Genomic DNA, 22799 nt, shown 5'->3' with positions numbered 1-22799 from the left:
TTATGACTACCACCTCCAGGACCAACTTTTAAATATATTTTTAATAAACATAATAATCTCCCACACATATATATTTGACTTTTGAACGCCTGCGTTCTGTGCTATGACTCGCATTTAGATTTGAAATGGAAACCAAATTGTATACGGTCACAAACTGGCTAATTGATTCGGCGATTCCCTCGCTGCTTTACTTTTTTGGTTGGTTGGTTGGTTGATTGGTCGACTGATTGGATTGCGAGTCCGAGCGAATAAAGGCCCGTCAACTTTTCGACCACGTGCATGGCAATGATGTTGGAGAACATAGAGAAAAACCACAGTCAGAAGATTGGTCACCCGCCAAGCAAACAGGAAGAATAAATAAACGGCAAAGAAACGGTGGTGTGGTGTTTGTACTCTTATAATTTATAGGCTATTTATGGTAATCCCGCATTCGTTTATGTAAAATAAAATGGAATGTGATCGCTGGTCGTTTGCAACTGACATGTGGTACGCTAACATAAGCACTAAAGTGTAAACACACTTTATCTAAACACCACTTAATCCTGTCTCAAACCATGGCGAATGATGCAATGCAACGCAATGGAAGGCCTGGAATGGCCTCGCCTAATGCCCAGAAGTGAAGTGGCGCTTCAACCGTGCGTTTGATTGAGTGTCCAAGACGGACAGTCTGTGATTTGACCTATTTAGCTACTTCCACATCCTCTGGTCCTCTGGAACTGATGTCCGTCTGCCGACCTTCCTCCAGCTTTGGCTTTGTCTTTGTCTCGAGTCTTTGTGCAGACAACCGCTGGGTTTATTTAGCAAACGTTTAGCCAGCTAAATTAGCCTTCGACTTTTGGAAATTGCAGCCCGTCTGTTCTGGCTTGTAGCTAAACGGCTAATCGTATAGACTACGCGGCGACGCCCATTTCGGATTCCCATTAGCTAACCTTGGTAGCTGAAGCTGTGGTAAAGCGGACCCTACAGCTGGCTGATTGCTACTGTCGGACTGGCCCTTTAAAATTGACAACCGTAGTCCAGCGTTGCGGAAGTTTTCTTTTTTGTTTATTTTTTTTTTATGGAAAAGTTTTGTCAGGGAAAGCTGTTGTAGATATTTATTGTTTGATTGTACATAGAGGTGCTTATTGCTGGCTAGATTGCACAAAGAAACATCACTGTATAAAATGAAGGACTATAGCTAACATTTCTGGCTAGCTAGTCAGCCAGAAATGCTGTTGTATCGTAGGTAGTTAACATTACAGTAGCTAATGTAGCAAGATTATTCGTCGAACATGGGACTAATAATGTTAGCGGATTAAAGTGATGACACGTTAGCTATTAACGTTACATTCGTGATGGATATATGACTTGTTAGCTAGTAGCTACCATTCATTTCTTCGGTTGCTAGCTAGAACAGAAAAATGTCTTCGTATTCCAAGTGGAGAAATAGCAATCACTTCTATTACTGCATAAAGTTCACCCTCAATATTTACTCTATGCTTTTTTCGGTAAGTCGACTGCAATAATAGTTAACCTTTGTTGTAGGCCAATTTGAGTTCGTTTACCATCTAATGCTAACCAGATGTCAGTGATTCTAGCTTATGCTAGGGTGACGCTCAATGTTTTAATGCCTGGTATGAATGAGTGAGCTATATTTTTGATGATATATTATTTGTAGTCTGTGTGTGCGTGTTTGTGAAGGGGTGGTCAGGTTCTTCTGACCTATGCTATTGGGCTATATATTTACTGCAGTACCTGTATTAACTAGCCAGTTTTCTACGCACAACTGCTGATGGCCAATACAGCTAAATTAGATATCGAGCATGCTAACATTGTCAACAAGCCGCGTGTTGCCGCTCGACCAGAATGGGTGTAACAAGCTGCCAAATGAAATAATTTGTTTGCATGTACATTGGCTGATGAAGCGTCCTGTGTTTTAATAATTACTAATGTTAGACTCCCTAGAAGAATGGTTATGGTTATGGCTGGCTACATTGTTTCGCTAAAGGTATTGAAAAACCGTCTGGTTAAAGGGACATTGGTGGGAAAGCTTTTGTTTCATTTATGATTCGCCGATAGAAATTGCAACACGATTTCTGCGTTAATTGTTACGCTGAAAGAATTATACTATTCGAATCTTTTTGGGTTTTAGTCTGTTCAAAATGTTCTTGTTTCCTTATGTTTGTGTCATTATTGCCAATACGCTATCGATACATGCCCGTAACCCCCCCTCTAATAATGATTCTGTAATTACTGTAAGTTCTCGTAGGCTTGGCAGAATTGTGAGCCGTGTAATATAGAGCTGAAATCTGCGTTTAGAGCAGGATAAATAAATACAGAAAGGCTCCTGTGATTGCCTCCTGTGACCTGTATCACGAAGCAGGATTAGGTTAAGTAGCCTACATGTTCCCGATTTTTTTGGAGGGTTCCGGGTTTTAATCAATGCAGAGTTATCCAGCTAAAACTCAGTTATGCTGCTGCTGATACAGGCCCCTGCATTTGGGTAGCCAAACAACAGAAGCCTATGGATTTGGATTTGGTGGCCAGTAACAGGCTACATGGCCACTGTCATGGTGAATCTTATGGGAAACACTGTAGAAACAGGCCATTTTATGAATGGGTTTGGACACTTAACCCGGAAGTCTTTCCAATGAGAGAGAGAGCCTGTGTTCGACTCTGGTTCGACTGTGCTGATTTAGAGCGCCAATGGTACTAATTATTAACGTGTGTACATGACCTGTAACCTCAGTGCTAGTGCTGGCGCTGACAGGCACACACCTTTACCTGTCCCAGGTCTAGGCTAAAGCTAACAGGCACACACCTTTACCTGTCCCAGGTCTAGGCTAAAGCTAACAGGCACACACCTTTACCTGTCCCAGGTCTAGGCTAAAGCTAACAGGCACACACCTTTACCTGTCCCAGGTCAGCTAAGCTAAGAGCCCACCTTAGCATCCTGAGCTAAGAACAGGCACACACTTTTTCCTGTCCCAGGTCTAGCTAAAGCTAACAGGCACACACCTTTACCTGTCCCAGGTAGCTAAAGCTAACAGCACACCGCCCAGCAGCTAAGCACAGGCACACACCTTTACCTGTCCCAGGTCTAGGCTAAAGCTAACAGGCACACACCTTTACCTGTCCCAGGGCTAGGCTAAAGCTAACAGGCACACACCTTTTCCTGTCCCAGGTCTAGGCTAAAGCTAACAGGCACACACCTTTACCTGTCCCAGGTCTTGGCTAAAGCTAACAGGCACACACCTTTACCTGTCCCGGGTCTAGGCTAAAGCTAACAGGCACACACCTTTACCTGTCCCAGGTCTTGGCTAAAGCCAGTGTCATGTAAGCTTTTTCTTGCCTTGGCAGGCTTATTGCTGGAAGTGTGCGATAAGTACAGCAACACGCACATTGTCAGCACTTAATCTTCTAAATGCCGCTTCCTCCCGGTGTGGGTGCCTGATCAGAGGCTGTTATATGAGCCTCTTCTATAGTGTGTGGGCTGAGTCTAGTCCCCTTCCTGGGCAGGTAAAGCATTCCTTAACCTGCTGAGAAGTTCTTATCTCTTATAGTGACGGTGTCTGGCTGATACTGGGCAGAACCAGAGATAGTGTGCCTTTTTGCTGAACCTGTTGTTCGAAACAGATTTTTTTTTTTTTATATCTTAAAGAACAGAACAGGGGCGTGAGACTGGATAGCCCTGTGGCCATACTGTATGTCCATACTGTAGTTAGCCGGGTAGAATTTTGTTTTGCCTTTAAGTAATCTAATATCAGCTTAGCACTGGTGCATGAAAAATAAATTAATGGTTTGCTGTTAGCAAAAGCTTGTTCATACACTCTGCAGGAGCTGTACTACGTGTGGTGTATCTTGACAGTTCAACAAGAACAGTTTGGGAGCCCAGTAGTGTGTGAGAAGGGAGTGTGTGTCACTTCTGTTGGTTTACCCGTTTAGGGTAATTCATTCCTGCCCTCTGTTTGTCCCCCCCCATATTTTTCATAAAATATATTCATATTTTCCCTTGAATGCTCCATCCCGGAATCAATCAGCGGGAATAATGAAGATGAGCTCTTTCCTCTCTGCTTTCACCCCCCCCTCTCTCTTTCTCTCTTTCTCTCTCTCCTCCCCTCTCCCCCTCTCCCTCTCTCCCCTCTGCTTTCGCCCTCTCGGCCTCTCTCTCTGTCTGTCTTTCCATCTCTGTTTTTCACCTCACCAGGAAATTGCAGTCATTATAATGTTCAATTTACACCCCATCTCTTGCCCCCCCCCCCCCCCCCCTTACACACACTCAACTTCCTGCGTCATTCAGTTGAATGTTATGCTTCAGTAACAGTAGGTGGTTTGAGCTGGCCCTTCATTCTGGTCTCTCTCTCTCTCTCTCTCTCTATTTGGAGTAGATTGCTTAGAGTAAATAAATTACATTTTAGCACACGCACCTTTACTTGCTGCTGCAGACGCCCAGAAATGGGGGATGTGGTGCTTCGTCCCCTTCCTCTTCCTCGCTGAGGTGTGATTTATCGGTGCGGTCTCTGGGCACGCAAAAGCTCTTCTGGCACGAGGCCAACGTTGCAGAAGCTTTTAGAGTTAATTAAGTCTTTTTAATTCCCCTTGTCATCCCGCTTGTTTATTGTTGTTTTGGAAGCAGTTTTGTCAGAGTGTGAGAATGTGAGTGTGAGAGTGTGTGTGTGTGTGTGTGTGAGAGAGTGAGTATGCACGTGTGTGCTCAGGCATGCACCGCGAGCAAGCCGATGCACATATCCTCCCTTTGGAAATGCCATGTCTGAATCGCAGCGTTTTACTGCAGCTAAGTCAGCATTTTTGGAAGGAAATGGAGACCTTTATTCAAATGAATCAGATTGATTTTATTAAGGGGGGGGGGGGCGTCTATGAAAAATGAAAGTGGTATTGAAGTTGACGTGGGACCCTGAGTGCACCTTGGCTCAGTTTTAATTGGAACTCAATAAGCAGGTGGCCAAAATCAAACGCCTTTGTCTAAAACACTTTCAGCGTAATTGCCTTCGTAAATTCTCCTCCTGTTTCCCAGTTGCTGAGCATGACTGGGAGCCTTGCCTGTCGTAAAACATTTCTTAAAAAGACTGCGATTACGAGAGGGTCGTTGCTGGGGGGAAAAAAAAAAATGTACTTTCATATTTTTTATGCATTTTAAAATATTTATTCTTTTCTTGTTCACTGTTTAGCAGCAGCCATAGAACCCCAAAGCAAGGGTAGGATGGAATGCAGCAAAAATTTTGCAAATGCTAACCCTCCCCCCTGTGTGTGTGTGTGTGTGTGTGTATATGTGTGTGTGTGTGTGTGTGTGTGTGTGTATGTGTGTGTGTGTGTGTGTGCGTGTGCGTGCGCGCGTGCGTGTGTGTGTGTGTGTGTGTGCGTGCGTGCGTGTGTGTGTGGGCAGCTGGTGGGCCTGTGCGTGCTGTGCGTGGGGATCTACGCGGAGGTGGAGCGGCAGAAGAACCGCACACTGGAGGGCGTGTTCCTGGCCCCCGCCGTGGTGCTGATCCTCCTGGGCCTGGTCATGTTCACCGTGTCCCTGGTGGGCATGGTGGGCTCCCTCAGAGACAACAAGACCCTGCTGCACATGGTGGGTGTGCGCCCCCCCACCCCCCACCTCCTCACCCCCCCCCCCCACACGTTCACGACGTGACTACTGCCGTGGTAACCAGCTCTGTTCCTGGAGATCTGCCATCCTGTAGGGTTTCACTCCAACCCTAATTTGGCACACCTGACTCTACTAATTAGCAGCTCAATATGATTGCCAGCTGTTGAATGAGGTGTGCTCTGTTGGGGTTGGAGTGAACTCCGATAGGATGGTACATCTCCAGGAACAGGGCTGGTTACCGCTGGTCTACTGATACATTTTTTTAAAAATGCCCCTTGGGGGCATCATTTTTGTCATGTTTTTCCTAGACTTAATCTGTATTTGTGTGTGTACTTCTGTGTGTATGTGTGTGTACGTTTGTGTGTACGTCTTTGTATGTGTGTGTACTTTTGTGTGTACGTCTTTGTATGTGTGTGTACGTTTGTGTGTACTTCTTTGTATGTGTGTGTACGTTTGTGTGTACGTCTTTGTATGTGTGTGTACGTTTGTGTGTACTTCTTTGTATGTGTGTGTACTTTTGTGTGTACTTCTTTGTATGTGTGTGTACTTTTGTGTGTACTTCTTTGTATGTGTGTGTACGTTTGTGTGTACGTCTTTGTGTGTGTGTGTACTTTTGTGTGTACTTCTTTGTGTGTGTGTGTGTACTTTTGTGTGTACTTCTTTGTGTGTGTGTGTACGTTTGTGTGTACTTCTTTGTATGTGTGTGTACTTTTGTGTGTACGTCTTTGTATGTGTGTGTACTTTTGTGTGTACTTCTTTGTATGTGTGTGTACGTTTGTGTGTACGTCTTTGTGTGTGTGTGTACTTTTGTGTGTACTTCTTTGTATGTGTGTGTACGTTTGTGTGTACGTCTTTGTGTGTGTGTGTACTTTTGTGTGTACTTTGTGTGTGTGTGTGTGTACTTTTGTGTGTACTTCTTTGTGTGTGTGTGTGTACGTTTGTGTGTACTTCTTTGTATGTGTGTGTACGTTTGTGTGTACGTCTTTGTATGTGTGTGTACTTTTGTGTGTACTTCTTTGTGTGTGTTCCTGCGAGGTCTCTGTTTTGCTCTGGGTTTTGTGTGTGCCTGTGTGCGTTACCCCGTCCCTCTGTCTCAGGGTGTGTGTGCCTGTGTGCGTTACCCCGTCCCTCTGTCTCAGGGTGTGTGTGCCTGTGTGCGTTACCCTGTCCCTCTGTCTCAGGGTGTGTGTGCCTGTGTGCGTTACCCCGTCCCTCTGTCTCAGGGTGTGTGTGCCTGTGTGCGTCACCCCGTCCCTCTGTCTCAGGGTGTGTGTGCCTGTGTGCGTTACCCCGTCCCTCTGTCTCAGGGTGTGTGTGCCTGTGTGCGTTACCCCGTCCCTCTGTCTCAGGGTGTGTGTGCCTGTGTGCGTTACCCCGTCCCTCTGTCTCAGGGTGTGTTGCCTGTGTGCGTTACCCCGTCCCTCTGTCTCAGGGTGTGTGTGCCTGTGTGCGTTACCCCGTCCCTCTGTCTCAGGGTGTGTGTGCCTGTGTGCGTTACCCCGTCCCTCTGTCTCAGGTGTGTGTGTGCCTGTGTGCGTTACCCCGTCCCTCTGTCTCAGGGTGTGTGTGCCTGTGTGCGTTACCCCGTCCCTCTGTCTCAGGGTGTGTGTGCCTGTGTGCGTTACCCCGTCCCTCTGTCTCAGGGTGTGTGTGCCTGTGTGCGTTACCCCGTCCCTCTGTCTCAGGGTGTGTGTGCCTGTGTGCGTTACCCCGTCCCTCTGTCTCAGGGTGTGTGTGCCTGTGTGCGTTACCCCGTCCCTCTGTCTCAGGGTGTGTGTGCCTGTGTGCGTTACCCCGTCCCTCTGTCTCAGGGTGTGTGTGCCTGTGTGCGTTACCCCGTCCCTCTGTCTCAGGGTGTGTGTGCCTGTGTGCGTTACCCCGTCCCTCTGTCTCAGGGTGTGTGTGCCTGTGTGCGTTACCCCGTCCCTCTGTCTCAGGGTGTGTGTGCCTGTGTGCGTTACCCCGTCCCTCTGTCTCAGGGTGTGTGTGCCTGTGTGCGTTACCCCGTCCCTCTGTCTCAGGGTGTGTGTGCCTGTGTGCGTTACCCCGTCCCTCTGTCTCAGGGTGTGTGTGCCTGTGTGCGTTACCCCGTCCCTCTGTCTCAGGGTGTGTGTGCCTGTGTGCGTTACCCCGTCCCTCTGTCTCAGGGTGTGTGTGCCTGTGTGCGTTACCCCGTCCCTCTGTCTCAGGGTGTGTGTGCCTGTGTGCGTTACCCCGTGCCTCTGTCTCAGGGTGTGTGTGCCTGTGTGCGTTACCCGTGCCTCTGTCCCAGGGTGTGTGTGCCTGTGTGCGTTACCCCGTGCCTCTGTCTCAGGGTGTGTGTGCCTGTGTGCGTTACCCCGTGCCTCTGTCCCAGGGTGTGTGTGCCTGTGTGCGTTACCCCGTCCCTCTGTCTCAGGGTGTGTGTGCCTGTGTGCGTTACCCCGTCCCTCTGTCTCAGGGTGGGATGAGGCTTAATGAGTGCTCTTCCTCTCTTCCGGCAGTTTCTCTGCGTGCTGTGTGTCCTGCTGGCTCTCCAGGCCCTGGGGCTCATCGTCGCCCTTATTTTTGAGAAGAAGGTAAGCCTCCCCCTACGCCCCCCTCCAACCCCCACCCCAATCCTGTTCATTACTTTGCTTCCATATGACTCAAAAGGCTTTGCAGGCTCGTAGAGACCCAGTCTCTGATGACCATTGGCTTTAATACAGCCCCGCTTATAAATAAAATTCCTTTCAGCTTTTATGGATTAGCTGTCAATGTATTTCTCCTGTCTGTCATATTCACTCAACCCTCCACCCCCACCACCCAACTCCGTCTGCGCAGACGATCGCCTTGTTTCAGAACAGCATCCGCGAGGGAATCAAACACTACTACGATGACCTGGACTTCAAAAACATCCTGGACTTTGTGCAGGAGAAGGTGAGGCCAGCCGCTTGCTTGCTGCTGCCCGCTGCTGATTGGCTGGGGCACAGAGGGACAGGGGGACAGGGCTGCTGATTGGCTGGGGCGCAGAGGGACAGGGGGACAAGGGTGCTGATTGGTTGGGGCACAGAGGGACAGGAGGACAGGGACACTGATTGGCTGGGGCGCAGAGGAACAGGGGTGCTGATTGGCTGGGGGACAGAGGGACAGGGGGACAGGGGTGCTGATTGGCTGGGGCACAGAGGGACAGGGGGACAGGGCTGCTGATTGGCTGGGGTGCAGAGGGACAGGGGGACAAGGGTGCTGATTGGCTGGGGCACAGAGGGACAGGGGGACAGGGGTGCTGATTGGCTGGGGCGCAGAGGGACAGGGGGACAGGGGTGCTGATTGGCTGGGGCGCAGAGGGACAGGGGGACAGGGGTGCTAATTGGCTGGGGGACAGAGGGACAGAGGGACAGGGGTGCTGATTGGCTGGGGAGCAGAGGGACAGGGGGACAAGGGTGCTGATTGGCTGGGGCACAGAGGGACAGGGGGACAGGGACACTGATTGGCTGGGGCGCAGAGGAACAGGGGGACAGGGGTGCTGATTGGATGGGGGACAGGGGGACAGAGGGACAGGGGTGCTGATTGGCTGGGGCGCAGAGGGACAGGGGGACAGGGGTGCTGATTGGCTGGGGCACAGAGGGACAGGGGGACAGGGACACTGATTGGCTGGGGCGCAGAGGAACAGGGGGACAGGGGTGCTGATTGGCTGGGGGACAGAGGGACAGGGGTGCTGATTGGCTGGGGCGCAGAGGGACAGGGGGACAGGGGTGCTGATTGGCTGGGGCGCAGAGGGACAGGGGGACAGGGATGCTGATTGGCTGGGGCACAGAGGGACAGAGGGACAGGGGTGCTGATTGGCTGGGGCGCGTGAGTGACAGGCCTAGCACGGCGAAAAACCGGAACAAGCAGACCGTAACCACGTTGGTTCGTAAATCTCCCTCTCTCTCTCTCTCTCTCTCTCTCTCTCCCTCTCTCTCCCTCTCTCTCTCTCTCTCTCTCTGGCACTCGATCCCTTTTCACCGTATGGAAGCGACAGCCCGCTGACGCTCCCTGGCTGCAGTGGTGACGCGTGTCGTGTGTGCGGGCCCAGTATTTCTGTGCGGCCCGTTCCTGTGCCAGACCTGTTCATCTTTTCACGCTGGCACGTTTTTTTTTTTGCACCGTCATCAGCAGTTTTCTGGGCTGTGCTAGATCTCGGCGAAACAAGAGAGAACAGCAGGCCGGTCCGGCTAAACTCGACAGACCGCAGCGGACGCTTCCTTTACCGTCGGTAGTGTTTCAGCAGCGTCGCGTATTCGGCAGTAGAGTTTAAAGTGGGGGTGTTCATTGAGTTCTGGGAAACAGCCCCCCCCGCCCCCCCGCAGGTCCCATTCCTCTCTGTAATGCCCCCCCCCCCCCGTCAGTATGTGCTTACTGAGGCCGCAGGAAATGGGTATGAAATTGAAGCCGGGGGGTTAGAGTAATCCTGGAGACGCGGGATAAGAGCGCGAGGACTAATGGGGTAAAATTGCCAGAACCTGATGCAACTTATGCTGAGTCACTTCCTCCGTCTCCCAAAATTTGTGGATAGTAATTTGAAGCTGGGACAGGTGTTGTTTGGCCTGATATTTATTTCTCTTTTTGTCTCTTTCCCTCCCTCTCTCTCTCTCTCTCTCTCTCTCATTCTCTCCATCTCGGTCCAGTTCTCCTGCTGTGGAGGGGATGAGTACAAGGACTGGGGCGTCAATCAGTACCACTTCTGCAACGGCAGCGGCCCGCTGGCCTGTGGCGTCCCGTACACCTGCTGCGTGAGAGGCAAGGCAAGTACCCCCCCCCCCCGTCCGTCCGTCCGTCCGCACCCTGTCCTGTCCGGGGGAGCGTTTGGCGCCAGCAACGCCAGTTTCGGTTTTGTTTTCGGGTTTTCAGGGGTGGGTCGTGAGCTTGCCCTGGGCAGGTGGTCCTGAGCTTGTTGGTTTGGTACGGGGCCATGCGCTGGAATTATGGGGGCGAGGGGGGGTTCATGGCTCGGACAGTAGCCAAAAACCCAATCGGCTGCTAACATCCCAGAGCTAAAAAAAATAGGACCGAAACCAGGCAAAACCACACCTTTGGACCCCGATGGGCTCAAGGTCAGGATGCTGACCTGTTTAAAGCCGCCATTTCACGATCATCCTCCTCGACCAGGACGTTAATGCCACCGTAATACCTCCTGCCTGCCTGACCTCTCCTCTATATGGGGCTGAATGGGCTTGCGCAATACAGGCACTGTTTTGTACGTAACTGTGAAACTGTAGGTAGTATTTCCATTTGGGGGGGGGGGGTAAAATAAAATAAAAAAGCCAATAACCTTTAATAGAGCTGTGAAGAACTTGTTCTTTATTTTTCATTTTTTTAAAATGAAGTCAGCTTTTCCAAAATAAATAGCTGTGGTACCTGACCAGTCGCTGGTATGTCATAAACCCAGGTCAATGCTCGTAAAGCTGGGCGGATGTCAATAAAGCTAGCTGTTCAAACTGTGGGGGAAAAAAGACACTGTCGGTTGCACTTTTAATTCTAGCTAGAAAGATTTTATCGAACTTTCTCAGCTATCGTATACAATGCAAGAAATCTGCGTCTTTATTACTTGTCGTTTATTTGTATTGTTTTAGTCACAACCTCCCCCCCCCATAAATTTAGTCTGTTTTACATTTATTGTTGGTGTTCATGAGGACGGTTTCCAAAATTAATTAAAAAAGCATAACTCCCACATTAATAGGGCACTTATGTGGCCTGGTTTTATATGATGTAGTGCTTTCCCAGTGCCCTGTATCTGTGGAGGGGTAGAGGATGAAGGGAGAGGGAGACTCACTGGCGTAGTGAATGGATTTAATTGGGGTCAGCGTCCGTTCGCCCGTCAGTCACTCCTGACCGAAGTTAAGAGTCCTCTTCCTGTTGCGGAGCGGGTCGGTACTCAGGCAGGAACCCGCACCGATGAAGTCGACGAACCCCTGCGGCGCGCTGGACGGAAGGACGACCGAAAGAGAGAGGTTGTTGGGATGGACTCAGGATGGCGGGTTATGAATGGCTTGAATGCTTTTTCTTTCTTTTTTTTTTTTTTTTTTTTTTTACCCCCCCCCCCCCCCCCCCCCGTAATTCTGCGGCTGCCGTGTCCCGCCCGTGTTGTGATGCTCCGTCGCGGGCGAGATGGCTATTTCACGGCCGGTAATTCTCTGTCGGAAATTCGCCTGCGATGGGGGTTAGGACAGCAGGCGAAGCTTCGGAAGAAAGTAATTTATTTTTCTCGGGTGGCAGGACGAAAGCGCGTATATATTCATCCGTCGCAAAACAATATCCGATTTAGTTATTTTCTTAACGGCGTATCAGAGGAGGGATAATCGAGAGGTGTTTAGAGTGGAAACGCTGTCTGTCTGGTAGGAAATATTGAGGTTTTTTCCTGTTGATTGATTTTTTTTTTTCCCCGTGTTAGTCCTGCTCCTCCTCCTCCTCCTCCTCCGTGCGGGGAGAGCTTGGCGCTGTTGGGGGTTGTTCGCTCATGATTTTTTTGCGGGAAAATGAAATGGAACGGCGCTCCCGGGCTTCCCTTCGCCCCGCTGAGCCGCCGCCGCCTCCGCGGAGCTCGCTCAACCGCCCGCTAACTCAGCTAACGGCGGCGCCGCGGAGCTCGCTCATCGCGGCGGGACCGCCCGCTAACTCAGCTAACGGCGGCGCCGCGGAGCTCGCTCATCGCGGCGGGACCGCCCGCTAACTCAGCTAACGGCGGCGCCGCGGAGCTCACTCATCGCGGCGGGACCGCCCGCTAACTAGCTTCGCGCGGAACGCACGAGAGAGAGAGACGGTGATTTAAACGGTTTAAAAGTCTTATTCCTCTCCCGCTGCCGTGAGGTCACTTCCTGTTTCAGCGGCTTCCTGTTGAAGGGCTGGAGCAGCACCAAGCGGGCAGGTACAGGCTGGGGCGGGAAACTGGCTTTTTCGCCGAGTGGCCGCTGTGGCCGGTGCCTCCCAGAATTCACCAGCCAGTTACACTGTTTTACCAGACAACATGGGTTAGGTTAGGTTATATAGAATAGAACAGGAGCTCCTAGTGATGGGCGGTTACCTGCCTAAGTGCTGGTGGAGTGGACACACTCACCAGCCACAGATAACATTGGCCCGCGTTTGGCTGGTGGCTGGTGTTAAATTTCTATATGCCTGCATGTCTGTATGTTTGTATGCGTGTACGTGTCCGTACTTGTGTGTGCGTGTCTGTACGTGTGTGTGGGTGTGTGTACGTGTATGTATGTGTCTGTACGTGTGTGTGGGTGTGTGTACGTGTATGTATGTGTCTGTACGTGTGTGTGGGTGTGTGTACGTGTATGTATGTGTCTGTACGTGTATGGGTGTGTGTACGTGTGTGTGTGTCTGTACTTGTGTGTGTGTACACGTCTGTGCATGTCTGTACATGTGTGTGCTCGCTAGCTCATGCACGTATATGTCTCGTCATGTCTTTACTTGTCATTTTCTCTCCCTGTCCTCTCCAGGTGGGGGAGGTGGTCAACACTCTCTGCGGCTACAAGACTCTCAATCAGGAGGTGAGAATGTCACACCTCGTTATCAGCTTTGTGAAAAACGCACTGGAGTTTAGAGGACGTCTGTCAAACAGACTTTCAAATCCACTCTCCATGTCACAGGGTTTTTAAAAATAATAGTAATAATTTTAAATTTTTTTGGCAAGCATTAATTTTCCCCACAGGAAGATAATGGACGTTGTCATCTAAATAGAGTCCGCTTCAGGTTAAAAAATTATAGTGCAAATCTTTCTCCCCCCTCTCTCCCCCTGCTCCCTTTTCTCTCTCTCTCCCTCTCTCCCCCCTCCTTTCTCTCTCTGCCCCCCCCTCCCTCCTTCTCTCTCTATCCCCCCCCCCCCGCAGCGTGTGGATCTGGATGGACTGATACACGTGCGGGGCTGTATTCACGCAGTGAACCTGTGGATGGGAGACAATATTGGGATCACAGTGGGGATCTGCTGTGCTGTGGGCCTGCCACAGGTCAGCCACTGTCGCATACACACACACACACACACACACACACATATATACACACACACTCACATTCACACTCACGCACACATACACACACACACATGACACACACACACACACAACACGAATGCACATACACACACACACACACACACGTACACATGTACACACACACACACACACACATACTCACACACACACATCCACACGCACGCACACACACACACAACCACACACACATGCACACTCACACACACACACACACGCACACACACAACTATCACATGGAATCTTACACATTTATGCAGACACTGTAACGCACTCACAATCAAGAATGTGAACAGTTGCATACATGCCTTTATTAGATGTTCTAATTTAGCTATTTGAAGGAGAAATGGAAATGCTTGGAAGTGCGATGTCCCGTCACTCGGGGGCGATGACTGTCCCGTCCTGGCACGGGCCGCCCCCTTGGCAGACGGAGCAGATGTGGCCGCTGCTGCTGTCCTGGGGGGGCGGGGGGGGGGGGGGCGCTCATTTTCGGTCCTCTGCAATCCCGTCCAGTGTCCTGCTTGCTCATCAGTATGGTCTTTTCGGGTTTGGTGTTTATGAGCATTTTATCTGCCTCGTAGATCAAAGAGCAGAAGGTCTGGGGTGGGGTTGGGGGGGTTGGTGGGGGGCGGGTTTGGCGGCCTGTAAATCTCTGTCTCTCCCGCTGGTCCTGTGCGGTGTAATGAGATTCCCGCGCAAACAACCACCCCCCCCCCCCCTGCCCCCCCCCACCGGCCGGGCTGTTTGGAAGCCAGTGTGCTCTGAACCCGTCTGGTCCAGGGGGCTTCTTAAACACTGTGTCCAATTTGGTGCTGTTATCCCCGTTTATTTACTGCCTCCGATGATAAAACTGTAATTGCGAATGAATTTTTTACGCTCTGCGCGGATCGTGATTCGCCCTTCCGTTTTTTGGCGGTTGATGGGTCGTGCTGAGGGTCTGTGTCGAGCCCGAGCGTGTGTGGGCTCGCTGTGGGGCCCCGTCCCGTCCCGCACACTACGGCCCCTTTGTGCCCACCCCTGCCTGCGGGACGGTAGGGGCGCGCGTTTCAACCCCAATCGCCATGGCGAACCTGCCACTGCTACCTCAGGTGCCAGCTGGCTATGCGTCCCCTCTCCACCGCAAAAGCCAAAAAACAAGACCGCTAGTCTTAGGTTTTGATGTAAAATCGTATTTCTGTTACTTTCTCTCTTTTGCTTAGTAAGACAAAAAGTTTGCCAGTGAGGCACTCGTTTCAAGATTTACTAACTGGGTTGGAGCATTTCACTTCTCGAGCAAAAAAAGTAACTTAAAAAGAAGAGACTATTTTCTGCTTGGGAGGGCCGGGTGGGGTGGGTGGGGGGGATGGGGGTGGCGGGGGGGGGGGATAAAGCACTAAAGTGCTGCTGGGTAATTATCCCGGTCGCTGCCGTGACTCGCGCGGAAAGGGCAGCTGCCGCCCCCGCGTTCCGCTGCGTTCGAACCCCGGGTCGCGTCCGGCGGCAGGTTGTTAGCGCTGAGGAAGCTGGGGGGGGGGGGGGGGGGGCGTGTGTGGAATAATGGAGCTGTAGCATGAGGCTGGCAGGAACCGATTGCAGAGCACAGGCCAGGCACCCGCCCCCTGGCCCCTGGCCCCCCGGCCTCGTGATTTGGGGCCTCGCCCCCTCTCCCTGTCTGTGTTCTGCAGTCGGCTCTAATGGGCTGCTGAGTTCTCTCCGTACCGGAACACCGAGGCACAGTTTTGCATCAGGTGGAGATGGACGTACTTTGCTCATCTGGGCTGGGCAGGGAATGGCAGGGGCTCGATTTTCAGTGGTAGGGGCGGCAGTGTAGTATAATGGGTAAGGAACTGGTCTTGTAACCTGAAGGTCACAGGTTCGATTCCCAGGTATGACACTGCCGCATGGCTGTATAAATGGATGCAATGTAAAAAACATAATTTAAAAAGTTGTGTAAGTCGCTATGACCCTGTGTTATATGACCGTGCTGTGCTTGACCCTGTGCTGTTGCAGTGACCCTGTGTTATATGATTGAGCTGTGCGCTGACCCTGTGTTATGTGACTGTGATGTTGCTCTGACCCTGTGTCATGTGACTGTGCTCTGACCCTGTGTCATATGACTGAGATGTTGTTCTGACCCTGTGTTATATGACTGTGCTGTGCTCTGACCCTGTGTCATATGACTGAGATGTTGTTCTGACCCTGTGTTATATGACTGTGCTGTGCTTGACCCTGTGTTATATGACTGTGCTCTGACCCTGTGTCATATGACTGAGATGTTGTTCTGACCCTGTGTTATATGACTGTGCTCTGACCCTGTGCCACTGCTCCTCCTGCAGTTGCTGGGGATCGTGCTCAGCTGTGTGTTCTGGAACATGCTGGTGGAGATGAGCCAGTCGGCGGACATGGTGGACTTCTGCCTGCTGAAGAAGGCCGGGTTCGAGTACGGCGAGCTGGACCTGGCCGGGGCGGGCTGGTGCCTCTGCCTGCCCCGCGACGGGGGCTACCTGCCCGTCCCGGCCTCCGAACCCCAGTCCTGGGCCCCCGAGCCGTCCCGCCCGGACCGCCGGCCCGTCCGGAGACAGCAGCCCCTCTACCGGGCCGGGTCCCAGCAGCTGGGTCCAGGACGGGGGATCGGAGTGGACGAGGTGGACATCCGGGCCTACTGAACCAGGCCGAGAAGGGATTAAATTACGTGTCATTTTATTATTATTATTATTATTATTTTTTAATAATGTCTTTAATTTAATTTTCTATTAATGTTGTTGTGTCCGTCCTATTGCACTAATTGTTAGACTACAGACACAAACAATCGACAAATGAGGGATAAATTTACCAAAGGGACATCCAAGAGGGCGGGGGATAATGATATGGCACTTGATGTGAGGGAGTTGTAGTTTTTTATCCTGGATTTGTGAGTTCCCGTGTTCTTTTTAGATGGAGAGCAACGTTTGAAGTCTGATACTTTGATAATTTATAACTGAATTTCCTAATTTTAATTATTTTTGTCTTGTAGCATTTTGCTTTAAAAAAAAAAAAAAAAAACATCTTAAATGTATTTGCCTATCAACATAGTATTGGGTAATTTTAATTTGTATCATTATAAATCACTTTTTTTAAGGTCTCGTTTTGTTTTTCTATTGATGATGATGATTCTGAAAGTCCTATACCTCAGGCTATGCTAAAATGGCCGACTGTACTTGAGGAAATTTACAGGTACTATAATTTGAGCTTCCTGTAGACGGTTGAATTCGTTCTTTAATTTTGGTCACAGGCAATCGCTGACCAGGCGTTATACGCCATCTGTATTTAGCTGTAGTGTAAATACCATACAACAGTGATGATGTGTGTAGAATTGTTTCTAATCGTTTTTGAGCATTGCTAACTTATTTGTTCAGGATGAACAGGGATCTTTGTGCGTATTTTTTATTTTATTTTTTTGTATGGAATAACTGACCCCTTTTACAGTTTACAGGAGTCGCACCATGAGTTGTGACTCCAACGTTTTTTAAATGCGATTTTTTTACTGTGGGTTTTTTTTTTTTTTTTTGCAATGAAGAAAAACACTTTGGGGTGGGAGGGGGGGTCTAGGGGTGGGGGTGGTATAAAAGCTATTCATGTTAGAAGACTGACGATATGTCCATGGTTGTCTGAAATTTTGTGAGTGTAAAGTTCTAGAATTAGCAGAACACTACTGTCATAGCCAATAAATGCACATGGGTTTGAACTCTTGGTTTTTATTTTCTTCCTACTTTAATAAAGGAGGTTGCCAGGTTTGGTGCAACTGCTCCATACAGGCCTCAGTCATACTGTACAAGCAAGATGTGCTACACAGACTCTGGAATCGTGCTTTCTAAACTGTGGCTTGGAAGGAGAATATACACTACTCTAAAAAATCCTCACAAAACTGTGTGTTTCAAAATGTCATGCTATATAGCACCATATAGACCACATAGACATCTGTGCACCCAAGAGCTTTTATATTCCGGTAGGTATTTATGTTTATCAAATGAGGGTTTATCAACTGTTACCTGGAACCCCCGACTGTGTGCTACTTTAACATAGCTCAGTTACTACTTGGTCTGGCTTGGTTCTTCTGCTACTGAAACCCTGTGTAAGTGGGTTGTATTCAAAGTGGTCGTGAATGCTGATTGGTTGACACATTGGTTGCTTGTTCTGTGGAGGCAAGACTTCTCGGAGACGAAATATGATGGGCAAATTATGAAAAACTTATTTGTTGTCAAGAATTTGTTATTTGTTCAATCTAAAAATGAGTAGTCCTTTATTAGCATAAAATCTAACCTCTTTGTTACTGATGAAGTTCAAAGAGCCAGTTCTAAACTTTGCTGTCATTGCCAGCTTAATAGCGGTTTAGCTAAGAACCTGTTCAGGCTATATTCACTTCTACAGAGTAGCCTACAGAGTGTAGCACTGAAGAAATTCACAGCATTGTTATCGACGCAGAGCGGGTGCTAAAGTCTGCCTTACATTTCAGTTTCTCTGTTGAAGTGTATGCGGTGAATTTAAGCTCGTATGCCTGCGTACATAAAACGATAGTGATTAATTGCAGCTGCGTTTCCCCTCGAGCGCGAGACTCGCTATGTCATACGTCTATCGTAACCGCGCTAAAACTGCAGTTTCCGACATCTTACTTTAAACCATCAAACCATTGATGGCTTCTTGGTTATCCAACCGAAGCAGACATTAAAGGGAATGGATGGATGGTGAATGGGTTGTTAAACTAGATTATATAGACACTGCGGGAGTCACATATTGCCACTGCACTCCGTTCGAGATAAGGAACACACAGGACTCTATCTCCAGCCGGCGCAGTAAGGAACTTTTGTTGTTGCTGATATCTTTGTGTGAACGGAATTTGCTCCCGACTATATTCATGAAATTGCAATTCGCTTTTATTCAATGTGTGCCATTTGCCGGAGCTCTGAACTTATTTTCCTTGTGGATAAAGATAATGTTATATCTGCTTGAAACACGCGCGGGCGCGCGCACATATACTCTCACTCACACAGACACACCACACACACACACTTGCTCGCACACACATACGCAGGATTCTTATTCGTGAGTTCCTCAAACGTCTCTCCTCTATTAGCCCTGTGGGTGGTCATGTGACCAGACCCTTAGCCCATAAAAAAAATAAAATAAAATAAAAATATATGACTACAAATGTAGCTGAGTGAAGGGCGGTCTGTCTTTACTCACTAAAGCAGAATGCGTACAGCGGGGCCGTCCAATCTTATCCAAAAAGGGCCGGTGTGGGTGCAGGTTTCTGTTTTAGCCCAGCACTACGACGGCTGATTTAACAAATTAACTAATCATTCAATCAAAACCTTGGTAATTAGAATCAGGTGTCTTAGTGCTGGGCTAGAACAAAAAATCTGCACCCACACCGGCCCTGTTCGGATGAGATGGGACACCTCTGCTGTACAGTGTATTACAAATTTTCTTTGATGGCCAAAAAAAAAGTTCGACCACTGATTTTTGTTCATCCTAATGTAACCACACCTATAACCCCCATTGGTTTCACACTTATACCCCATTACTGTTCGAACACACAGATTGTGTGATCTGAAAAATGTCATACCGTGTGTCTCTATTATTGTCTATGAGTCGACACCGGTGTGCACTGGTGGCAAGTGGAGAGGAGGATTTCAGACCAAGATTGTTCACGATTGTTCTATGGCAGAAGGCATTCTTCACCTGTTATGGGTACGCGCAGAGGTGTGCAGCTTTGCAAACGCAGCAGAACGAGTCTCGGGCTACACCATCTTTTACGTGCCGCCTTTCTACGGTGATGTACATCCCCACGCCACGGTCCAAGTGCTGCGCTGTAGTGCCCTGTGATTTACTGTGCTGGCATTTACTGTGCTATGAGTCGCTGTGCTGGGGCTCACTGTGCTGATTGACTATGCTGAGGTCGACTGTGTTATGAGTCACTTATGCTGGGGTTTACTGTGCTGATTCACTGTGCTGTAAAGCGATGTGTGTTCAGCCTATACAACTTGTGCGCTTTCTTGTTTTTTATTTATTTATTTATTGCTTTTTAAAGAGTGGTGTGATATTGCAGAAACGATATGGAGTGTTGCAATTTTACCATGGATGGTTATGTCAATATGCGGTTACTTAGCCTACATTAAAGTGGTAATGATTGATAAATTAGGGCCAGATGACATCATTTAGATGTATTCAAACTGTATCGTTTTTTTTCCCCGTTAACGCAACATGCAGAATTTCACTGGTGTGATAGATAGTGTTTTGATGCACATTTTCATGCACAAAGAGAACAGCTGCCTTCATAAGGCTCCACAGCTCTCCTCTCTTCCCTCATCCCCCCATCATTCCTCCTTCCATCTCTCTCTCTCTCCCCCGCCACGGGAGTTGTGGTGATTAAGAAGCAGCGCGTGGAATAATTGCAGGAGTCCTCCAATGGGAGGAAACGAACTGCACTACAAATGATCCCTACGGGGGGGGGGGGTGCGGCCGAGAGTTGAAAGTGGATGCGTCTAAATCCTAATGATTATGTTAATCGCGCGATTGCTAATGCTATGCATAATTACAAAGGTCGCGCTCCCAGCGACGTTCCAAGGGCAACATTTTCGCTGCTTTTCAGATTGATGGAGATGGATGGATAAAACTGAGCGGTGAGGAGAGAGAGAGAGAGAGAGAGAAGAAGAAGCGAGGTCTAGGTGGATCACCGCGGGGGGCCGATCGACGAGAACCGTGTCGCGATGTGGGCTGGGGGTCGTACCGAAGACTGACAGTATGATGGATGTATAATAAGCGAAGAGCATTCACCCGAGGTAAATATTTGAACCCGTGCCCCTCAAAGACTCCAGAGACGAACGTGACGGTGTTACTAGTCGTCTAAAGGCGAAATCGCCCCTAGCTAAGAGTTAAAGTCGTTATTTTGAACATGAATCCCGTGTCGCCAGAGAGCGTTGTCACGGTAACGATGGCCTGCTACAAGGCCTTGGCTTCACTGCACCGCACTGCGCTTCCTAGCGAACTAGCCGAGCTACACCCACTGCACGTACAGGCCAACGTCGGCGATAGGAAGCTGTGGCAGGCGATCCCACCCGCAGGAATCGTGGCTGTGGATAAGAACAATAAAATGGAGACTTCCACTTTAACTTTGCTCGCGTGTTTATCAGTCGATTCGGTTCGGCTCTCCCCGGCCTTGGCCAATCGAGAGCGCGCTGAAAATTGGAAGGCCGGCATGTGTGCCTGCCTGCGTCTGTCTTCCCCTGATTAAATTGTCACCCTGTGCTTGGAGCAGCTGGGATGGCGGCTTGGCCCAGGAGCCCTGACTCCTTCAAAGAAATAATTTCACAGTTGAGGTTCCTTGACCGACCGAGGGCTGGAAGTGTGACTTCGGCTATTTTCCGTTGGGCAGCAGCAGGAGGCCATGGGTTCCGTCGTGATCGGTAAGGCTGGAGGAGCATCGTTTCGTTTCTTGGGTAAAAGTGAGACCATCACTTCGTCTTGAGGGAACGGAAAGGCACTTGTTACCCTTTGAGGAAATTAGCATCCGAAAGTATGAGTTTAACTCTCCTACTCTCAGATTGCAAATTGGCCAAAATTACAATCACGTCCTCTTTTTCAGTCTCTAGGTGCTCGCAGAATCTTTATCATCAAGCCCATTCACACTGCAGGTCTTTTCTCAGACACACAGTCCTGTTCCCAGTCTGGTGCGAAATTCACTACCCAGCTTTTACATATTTCTTACAATAACCAATAAAGCTACAAGGCTGGAGTTTGGGAATATATCCATGGGTATTTAAGATCAATTGTTATATATTATATATTACAGGACATAAGCCTCTTTTAGGTGTATGTGAAAATAGACTGTTTTAGTTGCATGTTAGAATAATCTCTTCTAAGAATAACCTGTTTCAGGTACATATGTGACTGCTCCCTGACTTTCTACTTTCACTTTTGGCAACGGAGCAGTCCTGTCCTGGCCAGGCACAGGGATGGGCCTTAGGGAGGGGTGAGAGCAGGTGACACTGTTTTTGTGTGCCTCGGAAATGTGTCTGAGCGTGTTTGTTTAAAAAAAAAAAAAAAAGATTTCTCACGCACAAACATACCCGTTTGATGTTCAGTAAACACCGGCTGTCTCCTCCCCCCCATTGCTGGACCAATCACTGCACGCACCCGTGGGGCACTGTAGCTATTACTGGGCCGCTGTGATGGATAACCGTGTATCGAACGATGACAGATTAATGTAATTTAGGATGGGATATCCGTTCTGTTATGGAACACTATCTCCGCACACACGCAGTTGCTAGTACTACCTGAAAGTAAGACGTGATTCCTAACCAAAAAATAAATGAATCGATGAAACATTAATCTTGAGGTGTGGCAGTTCCGCCAGGGATTTTGGCCCCCCTGAAAGTATTTCACATTGGGCCCCACCACCCCGGGCCAACCCATCACTGGACAATTACCGTAATCACACCATGTTTTTTTTTTTTAGGGCCCCAGTAAGTCAGGGAATTGTCCTAACCCCCACCCTCCATGTGGCACCACCTGCAGAGGGTGTGTCGATTAAGATGGAGTTGTTTGTTTCTGCTTGTGTGAGTGTGTGTGTGTGCACGTGCATGTGTGGGTGTGTGTGTGTGTATATGAAAGCGTCTTTGATGACATTGTGAATTCTGCGAAATCTATATCTCTCTGTACCCTGGGCACAAATGCTAATGTATCAGTTCTGAGAAAGTGTATTAATATGGATGCGGACAAAAACCGAGCGTTTCCCCCAGATCATTTCGAGGTTTAATTAAAATGAAAAGTCATCATAATCATTATTTCCATATGCATGCAACGGAAGGGAATAGAAAGCATTTGATTAATACGTCTCCGACTCTGAATATAAAGAAGTTGAAGTTGAAGTAAATGTTTTTCTCTAGGCCTTTCATTTAAAAATGCAAGTGACGAATGAAATGTTTGCCCTGAATATCGTTTGATTGCTTGTAAACACGAGCGAGAAGACGAAGAGTGAGGAAGCTATTCAGTCCAAAGCCGCCAAGCAAACTAATAGGCCAAATAAGAAGGAAGGATTGGGTGCATTCAGATGCATTCTATTGCTCAGTGCATCGTTCAGTGCATCATTCAGCGCAAGCCCCGAAGATCGATGCTTTGAGGAGACGGGTGGAAAACAAATATCATGATGCGAAGAGCCAAGACGGCAGCTAGCTGGTTAAAACTGGACAAGATGGCTGTGGATA

The 22799-nt window shown here is 49.0% G+C and overlaps 1 protein-coding gene and 1 long non-coding RNA gene across 3 annotated transcripts; both read left to right on the top strand.

Annotated features, from left to right (window-relative positions):
- The first annotated feature begins 707 nt into the window (after positions 1 to 707).
- Positions 708 to 17281, top strand: zgc:110329 (uncharacterized protein LOC550500 homolog). The gene is made up of 8 exons (XM_064353451.1): positions 708 to 1487; positions 5384 to 5569; positions 8071 to 8145; positions 8390 to 8485; positions 10216 to 10332; positions 13030 to 13080; positions 13420 to 13536; positions 15894 to 17281. Exons 1-8 carry the CDS (start codon positions 1401 to 1403, stop codon positions 16221 to 16223), a joined length of 1059 nt encoding a protein of 352 aa, XP_064209521.1. The 5' UTR covers positions 708 to 1400; the 3' UTR covers positions 16224 to 17281.
- LOC135264678 (uncharacterized) lies at positions 1996 to 5093 on the top strand. Of its 2 annotated transcripts, none has more exons than XR_010332776.1 (2): positions 1996 to 2901; positions 3078 to 5093. It is a non-coding gene; the product is annotated as an uncharacterized LOC135264678 (long non-coding RNA). The 2 variants fall into 2 exon arrangements; XR_010332775.1 differs by lacking the exon at positions 1996 to 2901 and adding an exon at positions 2960 to 3012.
- Positions 17282 to 22799: the final 5518 nt, after the last annotated feature.

This window comes from Anguilla rostrata, chromosome 10 (assembly GCF_018555375.3).
Source record: "Anguilla rostrata isolate EN2019 chromosome 10, ASM1855537v3, whole genome shotgun sequence".
Lineage (NCBI taxonomy): Eukaryota > Metazoa > Chordata > Actinopteri > Anguilliformes > Anguillidae > Anguilla > Anguilla rostrata.
The sequence above is the reverse complement of the archived record's forward strand: the minus strand, read 5'-3'. Positions and strand labels throughout refer to the sequence as shown.